General features: G+C 42.3%; 2 protein-coding genes across 4 annotated transcripts in view; one reads left to right on the top strand and one right to left on the bottom strand.

Annotated features, from left to right (window-relative positions):
* The window catches only part of SEC22C (SEC22 homolog C, vesicle trafficking protein), a 27,372-nt gene extending 20,250 nt beyond the window's left edge, over positions 1-7,122 (bottom strand). Inside the window, exons 1-2 of one of the 3 annotated variants that reach the window (XM_081071582.1) lie at positions 6,792-6,859; positions 5,396-5,461 (exon numbers count right to left, since the gene is read on the bottom strand). The gene's annotated coding sequence lies outside the window, so the exon portion shown is untranslated. Of the gene's footprint in view, positions 1-5,395; positions 5,462-6,791; positions 6,958-7,005 lie in introns of those variants that run through there. The other 2 variants (XM_081071583.1, XM_081071581.1) reach the window with 2 other exon arrangements.
* Positions 6,324-12,916, top strand: SS18L2 (SS18 like 2). Its single transcript, XM_081071584.1, has 5 exons — positions 6,324-6,394; positions 6,518-6,909; positions 9,841-10,333; positions 10,575-10,651; positions 12,621-12,916. The coding sequence occupies exons 3-5, from the start codon at positions 10,265-10,267 to the stop codon at positions 12,706-12,708; spliced, it is 234 nt and encodes a 77-aa protein (XP_080927710.1). The 5' UTR covers positions 6,324-6,394; positions 6,518-6,909; positions 9,841-10,264; the 3' UTR covers positions 12,709-12,916.
* Positions 12,917-17,189: the final 4,273 nt, after the last annotated feature.

A 17,189-nucleotide genomic window follows, 5' to 3' on the forward strand; every position in this document is an offset into this window, starting at 1 on the left:
GTAAAATGTTAACACCAGGAGACTATGTTAGTCACACACACACACACACACAGAGGCACATACATAATACATATACATCTATATACTAGAGCAACCATTGAAAAAGCTATACAAAGAGATACATTTAAAAACACTATACATAAATAAAAACGGAATTGTAAAAAATGTTTGAATTACTCATAGAAATGCAGGAAAAAGAAAACAATAAACAAAAGTAAACAGAAAAAAAATAAAAGAGCCAGCTTAAGCCCTAATATATAAATGATTACATTAAATGCAAATTGCCTAAGTATACAATTAAAGACAGAGATGAACAGAGTGGATAAAAGACATGACCCAATTATATAATTTCTACAAGAAATTCACTTCAAATGTAACAACATAGGTAGGTAGAAAGTAAACAAATGGGAAAAATATACCATGCAAACATTAATCAAAATAAGGAGTGAGTTATATTACTATCAGGTAAAGCAGCCTTCAGAGCAAAGAAAATTTCTATGGAATAAGTAGAATATTACATAATAACAAAAGAATAAATCTATCTAGAAGACATAAAGCTAAATGTATATGTACCAAACAACAGAGACGCAAAATATGTGAAGCAAAACTAATGAAGTGAAAGGCGAAATAGAAAAATCCAGTTACAGTTGATGACTTCTCAACAATTGATAGAACAACTAGAGAGAAAATCAGCAAAGATACAGAAGATCTCAAAAATACTATCAACCCAATATGTAATCAACATTTATAGAATACTTTGTCCAACAACAGAATTCCTTTCAAGCATCCACAGAACATACAGCAAGACAGACTATACCCTAGGCCATAAAACAAACCTTAATAAATGTATAAAAATTCATATAGAGTGTGTTCTATGACACCAATATAATCAAACTAGAAATAACAGAAGGCAAAGAAAACATCCAAACATTTAAAAAATTAAGCAACACACTTTTAAATAATTCCTGGGTCAAACACAAAGTCTCAAGGGAAATCTAAAAAATACACTAAAATGAATGAAAATAAAAGTATATAAAAATTTGCTACATAGCTAACATAGTGCTGAGAGGGAAATTTATAACACTAAACATTAACATTAGAAAAGAGAGAAAATCTCAAACAATAATTTAAGCTCACATGTCAAGGAACTGGAAAAAAAAAAAGAGAAGAAATTAAAAAAACCAAAGCAGACAGGAAGAAGAAAAAATAGAGTAGAAATCAAGAAACTGAAAACAGAAAAGCAACAAAGAAAATCAATGAACCGAACTGTTGGTTCTTTGAAAAGATCAATAAAATTGACAAACCTCTAACAAAACTAACAAAGAAAAAACGAGACAAGAAACAAATTACCAATATCAATCATCAAACAGGATATCACTACAGACATCACAGACATCAAAAGAATAATAAGGGAATACTACAAACAACTCTACATATATAAATTTGACAACATAAATGAAATGGCTTGATTCCTTGAAAAGCACAAACTACCACAATTCACCCGTTAGAAAATAGGTGATTTAAACAATCCTATAACTAAATTTCCTATTAAGAAAATTTCATTTGTAATTTTAAAACTTCTGAAAAGGAACTCTCCAGGTCCAGATGGTTTCACTGGAGAATTCTACCAAATGTTTAAAAAAGAATTAACATCAATTCTACACAATCTCTTCCAAAAAATAGAAGCGGAGGGAACAATTCCAAATTCATTTTATAAAGCTAGTATTACCCTGATATCAAAACCAGAAATAACAGAAATACAGAAAACTACAGACCAGTATTCCTCATGAACTTTTATGCAAAAATCTTTAACAAAATATTAGCAACTAGAATTCAGCAATATAATAAAAAGAATTAAGACATCATAACCAAGTGGGATTTACTCCAGGATACAAGGCAGGCTTAATCTTCTAAAATCAAACAATATAATCCATCATATAAACAAGCTAAAAAAGAAAGTCACACAATAATATCAATTAACATAAAAAAGGGCTTTTGACAAAATTCAACACTCATTCATGCTAAAATTCTCAGCAAAACAAGAATAGAGGGGAACTTCCTCAACTTGATAAAGAGCATCTACAGAAAGCCCACAGCTAACATCATACTTAATGGTGAAAGCTTTCCCTCTAAAATCAGAACAAGAGTGTCTGCTATCACCAATACTATTAAACATAGTACTGGAAGTTCTATCCAGTGTAATAAGGCAAGAAACAGCAAAAACAAAAAACAAACAAGCAAAAAATATATAGATAGTAAAGGAAAAAACAAAACTATTCCTATTTGCAGATGACATAATTGTCTATATGGAAAATCCCAAAGAGCCTACTAACAAAACCGCCTAGAACTAATTCAATAAGATGGCAGGATGTAAGACCAACATACAAAACTCAATTTTACATACTAGCAATGAACATGTATAAACCAAATTAAAAATAAAATACCATTTACAATCTCTTCAAAAAATGATCTCAATAAAGCTATCATTTTTTAAATATTTAAATATAAATCCAACAAAACATGTATAGGACTTGAACGCTGAAAACTACAAAACACTGCTGAAAAAAATCAAAGAAGCCCTAAATAAATAAAGAACTATACCATGTTCATGGATTGGAAGACTCAACATAGTAAAGATGTCAATTCTCCCCCAAATTGATGTACAGGTTTAATGCAATTCCTGTCAAAACATCAACAAGGTAGTTTGTACATACAGAAAAAGTTATTCTAAAATTTATATGGAAAGGCAAAGAAAGTAAAATAGCTAAAACAATTTTGAAAAGAGCAAAGTAGAAGGAACCATGCCATCCTGTTTCAAGACTTATTATACAGCTACAGTAACCAAGATATGTGGTGTTGGCAGAGGAACAGACACATATATCAGTGGAACAGAATAGAGAACCCAGAAATAAAACTACACAAGTACAGCCAAATGCTTTTGACAATGGTGTGAAAGCAATTCATTGGAGGAAGGATAGTTTTCAACAAATGGTCCTGGAGCAATGGATATCTACAGGCCAAAAGAAAGGGAGGGGGGAGAATCTTGACCTAACCTCATATCTTACATAAAAGTTAACACAAAATGTATCATAAATTTAAATGTAAAAAGTAAAACTATAAAAGTGGAAGAAAACATAGGAGAAAATCTTCAGGACCTGGGTAAGAGTTCTTTGATAAGGTCCAAAAGCACAATCTATAAAAGAAAAATCAGTATATTGAATTTCATCAAAATTAAAATTTTTGTTTTGCAAAAGCCCATATGAAGACAATGAAAAACTAGAGACTTGGAGAAAATATTTGTACCACATGTCTAATAATCTAGAATTTATAAAGAACTCTCAAACACAACAGTAAAAACAAAACAAAACAAAAAACCAATCCAGTTAGAAAATGCACAAAGTCCATGAAGAGACATCTCACCAAAGAGGATATACAGACAGCAAATAAGCACATGAAAAGATGTTCAGCATCACTAGCTATTAAGGGAAATGCAACTTAAGATCACAATGAGATAATACTACATATCTATCAGAACAGCTAAAATGTTTAAAAGTGACAATACCAAATGCTGGCAAGCATGCAGAAACTAGATCTCTCATACCTTACTGGGCATTTATCCCTGAGAAACGAAAAATTATGTCCACATAAAAACCTGTGTACAATTGTTCATAACAGCTTTATTTGTAACAGCCCCAAACCAGAAACAACCAAAATGTCCTGCAAATAGTGAATGGTTAAACAAAACATAGTATATTAATACCATGTAATACTACTCAGCACTAGAAAGGAATGACTTATTGAAACACAGAACAACTTGCATTGATCTCAAGAGCATTGGGTTGAGTGAAAAAAGCCAATCTCAGAAGGCTATATACACACACACACACACACACACACACACACACGTATATATATAATTATATACATATATACACACACATATATATACATTATACCTTTTATGTAACATTATCAAAAGTGACAAAATTATAGAGATGGAGAACTCATTAGGGTTAGGGATGGTGAAGAAGAGGAAGGGGAATGGGTATGACTATAAAGAGACAGCAAGAGGAAAATCATTGTGGTGATGGAATGATTAATTCTGTATTTTGATTGTGATGGTGGTTGCAGGAATCTACATGTGATAAAATGACAGAACTATATGCACTTTATATCAGTGTTAATTTCCTGGATTTGATATTATATTATATAAGATGTAATCAAAGGGGGAAACTAGGTGATGGGTATATGGGACCTCTCTGTACTATCTTTGCAACTTCCTGTGACTATAATGATTCTAAAATAAAAGGTGAAAGTAAAAAGTATTCAGTTAAAGTCTTTATACAGCTTACTTAAATTATGCTCATACTTCTAATTCAAATGTCATTTGTAAATATCTCTACTAGTAGAATAATCTTTTCTGCTAACTAACTGTAGTTCTGATGATTTATGCGTGAAGGTTGAAGGGCATGTTTTATAGTGAGCAGCTCCATAACTACATGACATTTCCAAATTGGGAGGTACTATACTCAGGATTCATTAAAATAAAAGCTGCTTGCAGGTAACTAAAACAGGAAAGCTGTGGAATAAATCTGGAAAATCATGCTACAATTATAGAAAAAATATTATCAATGACACAAGGACAAAAGCAACCTCAGCGTTGCTCACACAGAGACACTTCCAGGTCTTACCAGTTCCTTCCACAGACCAGTGGACCTTGTAACCTGGCACCATGCCTGCCACATACTAGAAAGCCCTCAATAAAAACTAAGCAAATGAATGAATGACCTAGGGCTGCCTTATTTTTGCTCACTAAAACAAGAAAAACGTGGGTTTGCAGATCTTGTCATATTCTGATCTATATGTCGAACATTTTTTCACAATAAATCTCTACTTGGAGAGAAAAAGAGAAAGAAGTTTACATAGATGGAAGTTCTTAAAAGTAGAAACTTAAGTAGTAATCAAATGCTCAGCACCCAAGGCACTACTAGTTGGACAAAAATATTTTAATCTGCCTCCCCCATTTCCCAAATCCTCTTCTCAGCTCTATTTATAAATTGCTCATGTCATCGATTATCCCTATTCTATTAGCAAAGGTTTTGTGCCTAGCTGGAGGCTACCCTTGCTCCCATTGGTTTTTTTTCTTTGCCCTTTACCCTTAACCTCTTTCAAATCCCTACCACAGACACCTCCTCCTTCTAAAATAGAGAAAGAAAAGGGGAGAAACACAGCATTAAATGACCAGGCCCTGCAAAATAGTAATTTAAACAAGCAAAATGTTTCATTTGGCACACGAATATTTAAACACAGGTTTTCACCATAAGACATATTGCCCACTCCTCAAATATACAATACAGAAGACAAAATTGAGTCATGTCACCCTTACTGAATTCACCTTCAGTCACAGGACTTGAGAACTGGTCACTTAATTTGTAGATCCTGTAGGCTTTGCTCCTCCTTGCTTGGGGATGGGGTTCGAAGGAGGGTAGAAGTCAACACTGTCATTTGTTAAGAGCTAAGGACAGGGGACTGAAATTGATAGCAGCTATTATTCTATGCCAGGTACTGTGCTAGGAACTTTTACACCGATAATGTTATTTAACACTCATAACTATGAGGTAGGCATAATCTACACTGGGCAGGTGGGAAAATTGTAGCTGCAAGGCTCAAAAGGTAGAGCCAGGATAAAAACCCAAACTTCATTACTCGAAATATTTGAAAGCCTATGATCTTTCCACTACACGCTTGCTTCTCTAAATCCAATCTTTGGGATTGCAGCGACCCCTATTTCCCTAAAACAATTCCTTCTCCTAGAGTACTGACACTCAAAACTAATCAGAGACCTGTTAATAGAAGGAGCCTAGACCTAAGGTTTCACTTATTACAATTGCTCCTTACTCAGTGTATTACTTTGAACAAGTCCGTTTATCTCTCTGACCATCCGTCACTTTTTAGAACGCAGTTGCTTTTTGAGGCTCCTTCTGAGCATAAAAACTTTGGGACCCCCAAATGTCCTCTGTGTTGTAAACCCAAACACTTAAGAGCTCTAACAGTATTGTTTAAAATGTATTTTCCAGAGCAAACGCTATTAGGTCAATTTAATTCTATTTAACAATATCAAACCACTTTCAATTATTTATATTTTCATTTCACTAAAATTACCTTTAAGAGGATTAATTCCTTCCCGTGTCAAATTTAATGACAATGTATTCTATGCATAGGGCTGCGCTTTATTATTTTTTTTCCGACCACGTGACAGGTTTCACCAATTACTTTTCACCACTGGTAATATTCTTTTGTGGCTTTGATTTCTACAAGCCTACAGTGGACACAAATGTACACCACGTTCTACACCTGGCGGTCAGAAAAGGCGGTCCAGCGCATCCAATACCTGGTAAGCCCAATATTATAACATCGGCAGGCTATGGGAAGTTTGCTATTAAAATTAAACAACACTGTGACGTGAGCTTCGTGAATAATTAAGGAGATCGTGGCTCGCTCGCTCTTTTCGGCACAGCCCGCCTCCTCCCACTGGGAGCAGCGCTCTGCGCGCATCTGTCAGCTAAGGGTGCCCGCAGGCGCGCGCCTTGGGTCGTCCCAGAATCCGCCGAGCAGCCGACGAGAGGAAGGGGGACGAGGAAGCCCCACGAAGCCCGGTGGTTGCAGGCTGGGCCTGAGGGAGGGGCGGCCCTGGGGTCGCCTCCAGCTCCGGGCCCGCCCTGCGCCACACCCGGCCCCGCTTGCTCTCGGCTAACGGGCCGCGGTGCCCGCCTCCGCCCGCCATCCCTCACCTCGCCCGGACGGCGGCCTCCGGGAGTCAGCGGCCTCCCTCCGCGCCACCCGCCGCCTCCTCTGCCACCTTAGCCCACCCGGCGGACCCGGACCGAGTCACCGGCGGCCCAGGCGCAGGTAGGCGACGGCGCGCATGCGCGAGCTTTGAACACACAACACCCCCCCCCCTCGCGCCATTCGCTGCTGCTAAGCGACACCGTCACCCAAACTGACCAATCCTGGCGCGCCTCCACCGTCCTTCCCGGAGGAGTCGTGAACCAAGTGGTTCTTAAAGGGCCGAGACCCACAGGCAGACGGGGGCGTGGCTGGGGCGCGCGACTCCCAACTTTCTTCCCATCTCAGGGCTCTCACCCACGTGGGTTTGAGGTCCAAGCCTGTAATTCCCACGTCTGGGGATGCGCGGTATCGGCTCGATTCCTGCAGGGGTAGCGAACTGGACTGACGCGTGGAGCCAAGGAGTTTTCCGCGTAATGGAGCGACACGCCCAGGGCGTGGATTCCCCTGTCAGCGGGGCTAGGCGGGAGGCCCGAGATAGGCAAACCAAAGAGCACAGCCTCCTGCCAGCCTGGATCAGGTGCCGAAGTCTAAGGACACACCCCAGTCTGGGATCGGAGGCACTCACAGGTGAATGGCCGGGTCAAGGGAGATGCGGAAGCAGTGTTCGTCCATTCATTCATTCAACAAATGTTGAGTACCTGTTATGTGCCAAGCACTATGCCAGGCCGTAGAGATGTAGCGAGAAACTCCTGACACTAAAAACTGTGTTAAAGAGAGGAGGGCAGAGAACATCACACAACACGTGTTTAAACACAAACTGAGATAGGTGCCCTTCAGAGAGGAGCAAGGTTTTTGAGATAATTTACAGGAGCTTCGGGCCTGGACTTTGGGCTCCAAGGAGGCTTCCCCGAGGACATGACACTGGCTGAGTAGTAGCTAGGCAAAGGGGAGAAGAAGAGTGTTTCAACAGAGGGAACAGTATGTATAAAGAATTCTGTGTGGAAGGCAGCAGGGCTCCTGTGAGGGATGAAAGGAAATGGAGCGGGATATGGAGTTAGTATTTAATAGGCACAGAATTTCAGCTGGGGAAGACGAAAAAGTTCTACAAAAGGATGGTGGTGATGGCTGCACAACAATGTAAATGTAGTAAAAGCCCCTGATCTGATACCAACTCTGTCCCTCCAACTACCATTTTCTTTTCCCTTTCCCTTTTACAGCCAAACGTTTTGGGGAAAGTGGCCTGTGTTTAAAGACTCCATTGCATCACCTTTCCCTTAATTTCTCAGTTCCCTGCAATTCTGACTGCTGCCTCGCCATATTACCAACATTTCCCTCATGAAGACCTAGTTTCTATCTTGCTTTGACCTTTCAACAGCATTTGTCATTGCTGTCCTATTTCACACTCTCCTGGGTTTCCGCTTATATCTCTAGTCTCCTTCTAGCTTTCATTCTCCTTTGCAGCTTCTTTTCCTCTGCCATGAAAAAAAAAAGACAACGACACTCTCCCTGGGCAGTCTCATTCACTGCATGGTCGCAGTCAGTTCCAACAAGTGATACTTCTCAAACCTCATATTGCCAGCCTAGTCCTTGGCCCTGAGTTCCCAGACCTGAATAGCCAGCCACAGACTTCAACATCTCCATTGGACATCCCCTGCAACTATACATGTCCACAGCTGAATCTGTCACTCTCACTTCCAGTACACCTTCTCCTGCACTCTTCCCTACCGCCATGAATGGCATCACCAGTCTCTCAGTCGCCCAAGCCAGAACCCAGAAGTCCTCCCTAATTCCTCCTTCTTCACCTCCCCATTAAGTCACTAAGTCCTGTCAAATTTGCACCTAATATCTTTCAAATGCACACACTTCTTTTTTCATTGCTCCCACCATTTCTGGCTTGCACACCTGTAACATCCTTCTCACTGCTCTTTTTGCTTCTCGTCTGGCTGCCTTACCTGCCTTTCATCTTGCACCAGGAAAACTGTAAAATGTATCTCTAACTTCTCACACCTCTACCTGAAACCATCCATGGCTCCTAGGAGAGAGTCCAGACTCTAGACACCTATCACCTGTGTATTCTCCATTTCCTCTTCATACTGAGACATCTATTATCCTGTAGGGCTTTCTCTGTATGCTGGACAGGCCCGTCTCCTGTGCCTGTCCTCGCTTAACACCATCACATGTATTGCCATTCCTCGTTTGTCTAAACAGAAATAGGGCTGAATAGGATTTATCAAAGCCTGCACCCTGCCCCTGATGGCTCCTCCTCTACCCACTCTGTTTTCTGCAGAACCTCTGGGGACTTTCCCTGAGCAGGGAGCCTGGTTTGGGGATAACAGTACAGGCTTGAGGACCAGAAAGCCCTGAGTCCTGGCCCAGCTCAGGCATGTTGCCCCACTGCTCTCACTAAGTTTACCCCTCTGTGAAATGGGATGAAAACTGCCTCACAGGGTTGGATAAAAAAAGACTTGTGGAGGGAAAGCTCAGCAGAAAGAAGCAGAGGAGCCTTTTCTGGATCTGGGCCACCTCTAAGGGAAATGAAGTAGGAGGCAAAATTGCACCTACGCCCCCTTTTGAGGAGTAAAGCCTTCCAAGATCTCCCTCCTAAATGATGTGGCTGCTGCTCACTCCTTGCTGCAGGGAAAACCAGCCTGGTTCCTATGTCCACCATGGATGGGCTGGACAAGAGAAGACAACCACTTCAGAGCTTTGGTGGTTGCCAACAGTAACTGTGTGGCCCAGGAGGGCAGGCCCCGCTTTCTCCGTGTCTTGCAGCAAACCACATCTACAGTAATGGGATACTGGTTACGAGTGAGGATTCTAAAGCCAGACTGCCCGTATTCGGATACTGACTTTGCCCTTGGTAGCTATGTGACCTTGGGTAAGGAACTTAACTTCTGTTTTCTCATCTGTAAAATGGAGAACATACTAGTGCTTTCTAGGGTTGTAAACCTAATAAGCGTTACTGTTGCCCAAAGGAAAGATAGGCATATGTGCGAGTTTCTCCCTTAGCAAAACGTAAAGCTCACACCAGTGTTTTCCTTGGCCCTGCAGGATTTGGCTTGGCAGGAGGCAATGCCTAGGGTTCACGCTGCAGAAGCAAGCCTGGAGGCACGAGAGTGATGTCCAAAGCAGTGGACTCGGAGCCGGAGAGCTGAGGTCCAGCCACGAGCCTCGTGTGAGCCCGGCGCGGTGCTCCCGCAGATAGACTGTAAACAGAGCCTACGAGGCTAGGAGCGGACGCCGGGCCCGCCCCCCGCTTCGCTTTCCGGACTGCGCAAACGCGAAGGATCAGCCCAGGTCTCCCCAGCCCCAGGGGCGGGGCCCGAGAGGGACGCCGAGCGTCGCGCTGCCGCGCCCAATCACAAACGACGTTGCGCCTGTCCTGCGGCGGTCGTGCGTCGTACGGGACTGCTGGGGTGGGCCCTGGGGTCGGTGCGCCCGGGTCTCGGACCGGCTTCCAGCCTGGCTTCCCGGAATGTCGGTGGCGTTCGTACCAGACTGGCTGAGAGGCAAGGCGCAGGTCAATCAGGACACGATCCAGCAGGTGAGCGCTCGGAGAGAACGGGTTTCTTAGCCGAGAACCGGCAGGGCTGCCGGTGGCGGGAAGCTTCCTGGAGTGAGCGGCATCCCATCGGAGACTCGTGTGCGTCGGGCATTGACGTTGAGGGGTACAAGTTCAGCAGAGGCGCCGGGGCAGGACAGCCCGGCACTGGGCTGGGAGACCTTGGGCAGGTGCCTGAACGCCTTGCCGGCGCGCTGCACGGACCCTTTCTCTGATCTTGCAGCTCCTGGAGGAGAATGACCAGCTGATCCGCTGTATCGTGGAGTATCAGAACAAAGGCCGGGCGAATGAGTGCGTCCAGTAAGTCCGCAGCAGCCTCCCCTGACTTCCGAGCGGGGGGTGGGGGAGAGCCGGCGTGGTGGTACAGCCCCTGTCCTGACGGCGGGGTCTTGGGAGACGGAACGCGGGTGAGGGTCAGCGAGGTTATCTACCTGCCGGCGACCGTCGGGACAGTACGTGGTGAAGCCTGGAGCTCGACGGAGCGCCCCCTTCAAAACTTGAATTACGCTCGTTGCAAAACCTCCTTCACGTGAAGCCATGGCAGCTCGTGACAAGAGATGGCGGTGGAATCACTCAGAAAACCAGTCTTAGGAGCTGGCTTTCTCATCATGGAGTCCTGGCTCGTCCTTTTTCTGTTCAGCGAGGGGGTCACACCGTTTGCTAAGTTCCTTCCCATTTCTAACTCTGTAACACACACAAAGACCAATAAAAGATTTCCAACTTAAGCCAAGGTAAATCCTGCACAGTAATGGCCTGTGCCCTCTAGCCATATACCAAAATGAGACAAAATAATCTCTTTTCTAAACGTTGTTCGGGAATTACGCCCCATTTGTTATAGAAAAAATATTGTTTCATTGTTGCTGAAGACATGTTTAAGAAAGCCATGCTTTTCCCACCCAGTAAAAAAACCACCCATAGTCCCTCACTAAACAGCTCAGTGGAATGGTAGAGATATCCATCTTTGGGTAAGTCTTTACATTTGACTTTGGCATTTGTAATTTGCCTTCTTGCAGTTGACAGTAAACACTTTCTCATTTTTCCACATGGAAAATAGTTGCAAAACATTCCACTTGGTGCAGTGATTCTCAACCTGTGGGTAAGAAAGTTATCAAAATCTTCTGGTGGGCATTTTCACATTGCACAGGCCATTCTTCCTGCCCCCTAGTCTGATTTGTCTTCCTGGGTAGGGAGCTCTACCCCGTGATTGAAAATACCTAGTATAGAAAGTTCACATTGATCATGGAAGTATCTCATCCCTTCTTTAAGTTGGTTCAACAGATATTTTATAAGTACAACTAAGTACCAGGCACTGTTTAAGCTACTGGGGAATCAGTACCAAAAGAGATAACTGGCTGCGCTGTCATGGAGCTTACATTCTAGACTCTAGAATCTAAGGGGAAGAAATCATATAATTAGGCTCTTTGAGTAAGAATAAAGCCAGGTAAGTGTGGAAAAGGGTACTGTTTTATACATGGTATCTCTGATGTGACGTTTGAGTAGATAACCTGAGGTAAGGGAGCTAGCTATGCAGACGTGTTAGGCAGAGAGAGCATCAGGTGGAAAAAACCCCAGGCTGGAGAGTGCTGGATGTCTTCAAGCGGCAGCAGGGAGACCACTGTGGCCAGAACTCAGTGAGCAAAGCAAAAATGGTAGGAGGTGAGATCAGAGAGGTAACTAGAGGTCCCAGTCATACATCATATAGGGCCTTGTAGGCCACAAGAAAGGTTCAGCTTTATTCAGAATGAGATGAGAGCCTTTAGAAGAATTTAAACAGAGAGAAGACATGATCTTAAATTGTATGGCAATCACTCAGGCTGTATGGAGAATAGAGTAAGAATACAAAGGTAGAGCAGGGAGTCCAGTTAGGAGACTGGTAGAATACCATAGTCTAAGCAAGAAGTGATAATGGCTTGGCCTGGAAAGGTCCAGCTCTAGAAGTGATAAGTGAAAAACAGGTAAGATTCTGGATATATTTTTCTTGAATGTGTTAAACAAGAAGATTGATTGCACTGCATGGTATCTGCAGTTTCTTCCTGCTGGTTGTTCAAAGGACAGTGCAATATAAATTCAGTATGTGGCATCATTGATTTTCTTGTCTCTGCACGTTAAACCTGGTATTTTTATTGATACAGCATTTAAAAAAATAATAGAAGGTTGATAACACTGAATCATCCAATTAATGGACGTACCATTCCTAGGTAAATTTCCAGTTTTTTGTTCATGTTCAGTAAAAACAAGCCGCTAATATTTGCCTGTTTTTCACCCATAGGTACCAACATGTGTTACATAGAAATCTCATTTATTTGGCTACCATCGCTGATGCCAACCCAACCAGTCCTTCAAAAGTAATGGAATAACCTTCCAGTTGGTGGTTGTGAGGAGTAATTGGATGTAATGCATTTCCTGTGAAATGGAGACAGGATCTTTACCAGCTCAACTGCTTAAAACATGAATGAGACCTCTGTGGCTCTTGTAAAAGTGTGAAAATGTGAGGAAAGCTACTAAGTTAAACTGTATTTCAATGTAAATATTTATTTTAATAATTAAGCAGATTCCCTCAAGTAAGTTGCCTCCAGGTGTCCTCTTTCCTGAAATAGATGTGTTTGGATAACAATGGCATATCACTGGTATCTTCAAGTCTACCTTTATAGTTTCAACCTGAACAGGAAATCGAGCAAGTGTTTGGTGATCAGCAGGAATTGGTGCAACTCCCTACTGAGTCCCTGCCAGACAGACATGTAACTGTGTTCTCCCTTCTACCAGTTTGTAGTTGTGGACCCCCTGACTGCTCTTTTCATATTGCTTTGAAGTAAAGCTTGCCTTTCCACAAAACACGAATGTTGAGGTATAGAAATTTTCATGTAATAAGTGTCTCCTTTGGTTTTTCAGAAAAACTGTGAGGACTTAAAAATACATGTAACAACACTGTTATCATTGCTAACAAAATTAATAGTAATTCATAATTATTAACTAATATCTAATAATAGATGATATACAGGAGGAAAAATATCTTTTTCCTTCCCTCCTTTTAAAGTTCTTGGCCGGGGCTCTATAGCGAACGACAGATTAACAAAAGAAAAGCATATAAATTTAAGTTTTACGTGACATGTGAGACTTCAGAAGGAAATGAAGAACCAAAGAATGTGAGCATTTTTATACTAGGTTTGATGAAGAATGGAAGTCTTGAGAAAATGTGATAGGACAAAAGGGTATGAGCTTAGTGAGCTGGGGGAAACTTAGCAAGGCCTGTTCGTTCAAATTCTGCGTGTCCCTCAGTCTTCAGAGATAAGGATGCTTTTCTTCTGGGTATATAAGGAGGGCACCTCACGTATGAGAGTCTCATGACCTGCTTCAGTGAAGGTCAGGGAGTCCTTCCATCATAGTCCATTTCTCAGATTCTTTCAGCTTAAAATGTTCAATATGCCAAAGTGCCGTATTTTGGAGTAGCGCGTCCTGAACTCTGCTGAGTTTCAATTTTCTTCTGTTACACAAAATGTCCTTTTGTCTGAATCAGGATTCAAACCAGAGTCACACACGGCACTTTGTTGATGTCCCTTACGTCTCTTTAAAAATACTTAACACTTCTTTTTTTCTTTGCCATTTCTTGAAAAATGTCATCTACCCTAAAACTTCTCACATTCTGGATTTGCCTAGTTATATCCCTGTTGTGTCATTAAATACTCACCCACTTTTCCTATAAACTGGTATATCTAGAGGCTCCTTCAGACTCAGGTTCTAATATTTTTGGCAAGAATACATCATAGGAGGTGACAGGGACATGCTTTTGCATCACAATAGAAAGTGACCTGATTTGATTTATTATCAAGTTCCCAATAGCCTTTCACTTAAATTATGATCTATCCATTTTTGATCTATTATTTTATTAGAGACTGCTTAAAACACTTCTATTGTATCCTTCCTTCCGCCTCTATTGGCTTTGTTCTAGTATATATGTGCTGCTGAAGCGAGCAAGGCACGCTTTGTTCTGAATCCAGACTTAGACTATCAGGTTCCTGGCTCCTTCTGTTGGACTCGAGGGTTGCAATCCACAGGGGCTGTAATGTGTAAATGGTGAAGAGAGCTAATTTTGAATCCCAGATCTATCACTTAACCTCTGAAAGCTGTTTCCTCACCTCTAAAATGGGGGTGATGAAAGTAGCACCTGCCTGCTGAGGTTGCGAGATTGAGAGAATGCAGTTGAGAGCTGGGCACATGGTAAGCGCAGAATGTGTGTTAGCTCCGATGTGTTATCTGAGGGTTCTGGCCCTTTCTAGGCCTTCTCAGGTCTGGGAAGGTGACTGCTCTTTGCTCCCTCACCCATTCTGCCATCTTTAGGGTTCTAGCCCATTAGTGGTCCCTTTCCCCCACTGGTCATGGGGTTGGTGCCCATACTCTACCAAGCGGGCTGCTCAAGGGCCTGATATGGTGGGCACTGTACAATGTTTTCAGTTTTGAATTAGTTGCTAACATTTGAAGATAGGAGGATTCCTCATTAAAGCCTGGATTTCTAGCAATGCTGGTCTTATAGATCCACATAGCAGCCGGCAGCTGGAATGAGATGGCAGCTGCCCCTCTTTACTAGGCAGCCTGACTTGTATTCATAGGACCTGGTTCTGGCTGGAATGGGAGAACCAGCTGATGTTTCAATTTAGACTTCCCCTGAACCAGAGCCTGAGACAAGGCCTTGGGTGCAGGCTGTTTCTTTGGGAGATGATCTCAGGAAGCACAAGGCAGGCAGTGAGGAGAATGAGACGGAGAACAACGAAAAGCCACTAAGGGTGTATTACTGAGGTCACCCGTTATAGGCAGTAGGGGCTCAATTCTGCAGCGACCTCTGCGAAGCATGCAGAATGTCCCAGAAATGTCCACTGAGAGACACCGGTTGGGGGTTCCCTGCAGGGGAGTTAGGTCTCCCTACACTAACAATCAGCCTTTGTGGCCAAGTGGGCTCCATGTGTCAGGAGTAGAAAGTAGAAAGCTGAGGGCAGTCCTGAAGTGGCTAAGAAATTGTTCAGATGTTGAGGCTGCAGGAACTCCAATGAGGAAATTATGAAATCCTTCTTATATATCATATAAAAAGTCTATTTTGTTGAATTCCTGAGTACTCTTTTGTCTGCGAACAAAAAAATTGTCTGTTGAAGCAGAAGCTATTAGCATCCCACTCTCATTCCTTGAACTTCAACTTCACTGAACTTGATTCCTTTGTGTCCAACTGACTCCCAGTGGTCCAGATGCATATCTCTATTCCTGAGGACTTCTTCCTAAAACGAAGTCTGCTTTCCCCAGGCAGAGAAGGCCAGAACCACCTTGGGATTATCACCCAGGGAGCAGCTCTCAACTAATGACTCTCGGGAGATAGAGTATTAATATCCCAGTTCCCTCTCCCCTTCATGTGGACAATTCTGAGATGTTTGTATTGCTTGCCAAACTCTAATCACCTGCTGTGGTAGCTGGCTTAGTAGCACACACTATTGGCCACCTTCCCCATCCCCCCCCCCAAATGTAGTTCCCTGGGATCACTTCTCAAATAAGCAACTTGCACCAAAACCAGTCTCAGGGTCTTTGATTTCTGAGGGAAACAACCAAGATACCAGTTGTCTAAGGCCTTACTCTTGGTAGGTAGACCCAGATGGGCTGCTCAGCAAGTATAGCTTCTATCAGCACCAGGGCAAATGCAAATTTTTTTTTTTTACCAAAAAACAATCTACTTGTAAAAACTAATGTCTAGAAAAAGTGTCAGAGCCAAGGACTTGAAGCAGAATTTAGAGAATATCAGTAGGATCAAGATAAAATGAGCAGGGACCCTATCTGACAAGTAGTGTTTGTTGTAGTGGGTTTTTCACATGAATTTGATGGGATCCAACCCACCCTCCCCCCACAAAGACGATGAAGCAGCAGACATTTGTGAAAACACAGCCATGCTGTAAAACAACTTTGTGGCTAAAAAGCCACTTACCTAAAAGGCAAAAAGATGGGTGTAGTATCCACAATTAAGGTGACAGTTTGCAGCCATTGCCCCAGTGGCTGTCTCTGTATTGCCACACCCCATTCCTTTCTCCTTGACTGGCTCCATCCTAAGCTGATCAGTCATAGTATCTGCCCATTGCCAAGGCCATCAAGACTAAACTAGAGTCTCATTCCCTCATCCCCCATGGAAAAAGCCCATGATCTTGACTAATATCACGAGGATGCTATTTTATCAAAATGCACATTTTTATGTACTCCATGAAATCTACTACCCCTTTTTTTCCCCACAAAAAAATAAATCTAGGATTTCCAAACGTGTTTTCAATTTTTCAATTTTTTTAAACCAAATTCTGATAGTATTTCTGTTTCTGCTTCATGGGTCCCAAGATTAGGTTTGATGATTGGCTAGGAGGACTCACAGGACTCAGCACATAGTCACACTCACAGCTATGATTTATTGTAGGAAAAGAATTCAAAGCAAAATCAGCAAAGGGAAAAGGCAAATGAGGTCAAGCCGAGGAAACCAGGTTCAAACTTCCTTTTCCCAGTGGAATCACACAGGACAAACTTATTCCTCCAGGGATGAATTGTGACATGTGAGAAATGTCCACTGGGGAAGTTCATTACAGGCTTAGTGCCCAAAATTTTTATTAGAGGCTGGTCACATATGCATTCTCTGCCTAGCACATACCAAAATTCCAGAGTCCCAAAAGGAAAACAGGTGTTCAGCATAAACCATATTGTTTGTTCAAATAGTTTAGACATAGTGAGGGATTCGTATCATATAATGAAAGTTTTCTGTAGATGTAGGAAACTACCATTCAAGTTCCCAAATTCCATCCAAAGGCCAAACTTGTAAGCAGGACTTTCT

This window comes from Rhinolophus hipposideros (assembly GCF_964194185.1).
Source record: "Rhinolophus hipposideros genome assembly, chromosome: 14".
Taxonomy (NCBI): Eukaryota; Metazoa; Chordata; class Mammalia; order Chiroptera; family Rhinolophidae; genus Rhinolophus; species Rhinolophus hipposideros.

Excerpts from the sequence above, each read along its gene's own strand:
- SS18L2 (XM_081071584.1), top strand. The coding sequence starts at position 10,265 with ATGTCGGTGGCGTTCGTACCAGACTGGCTGAGAGGCAAGGCGCAGGTC. Across the intron at positions 10,334-10,574 it reads ATCAGGACACGATCCAGCAG|CTCCTGGAGGAGAATGACCA; the intron begins GTGAGCGCTCGG and ends CTGATCTTGCAG. Across the intron at positions 10,652-12,620 it reads CGGGCGAATGAGTGCGTCCA|GTACCAACATGTGTTACATA; the intron begins GTAAGTCCGCAG and ends TTTCACCCATAG.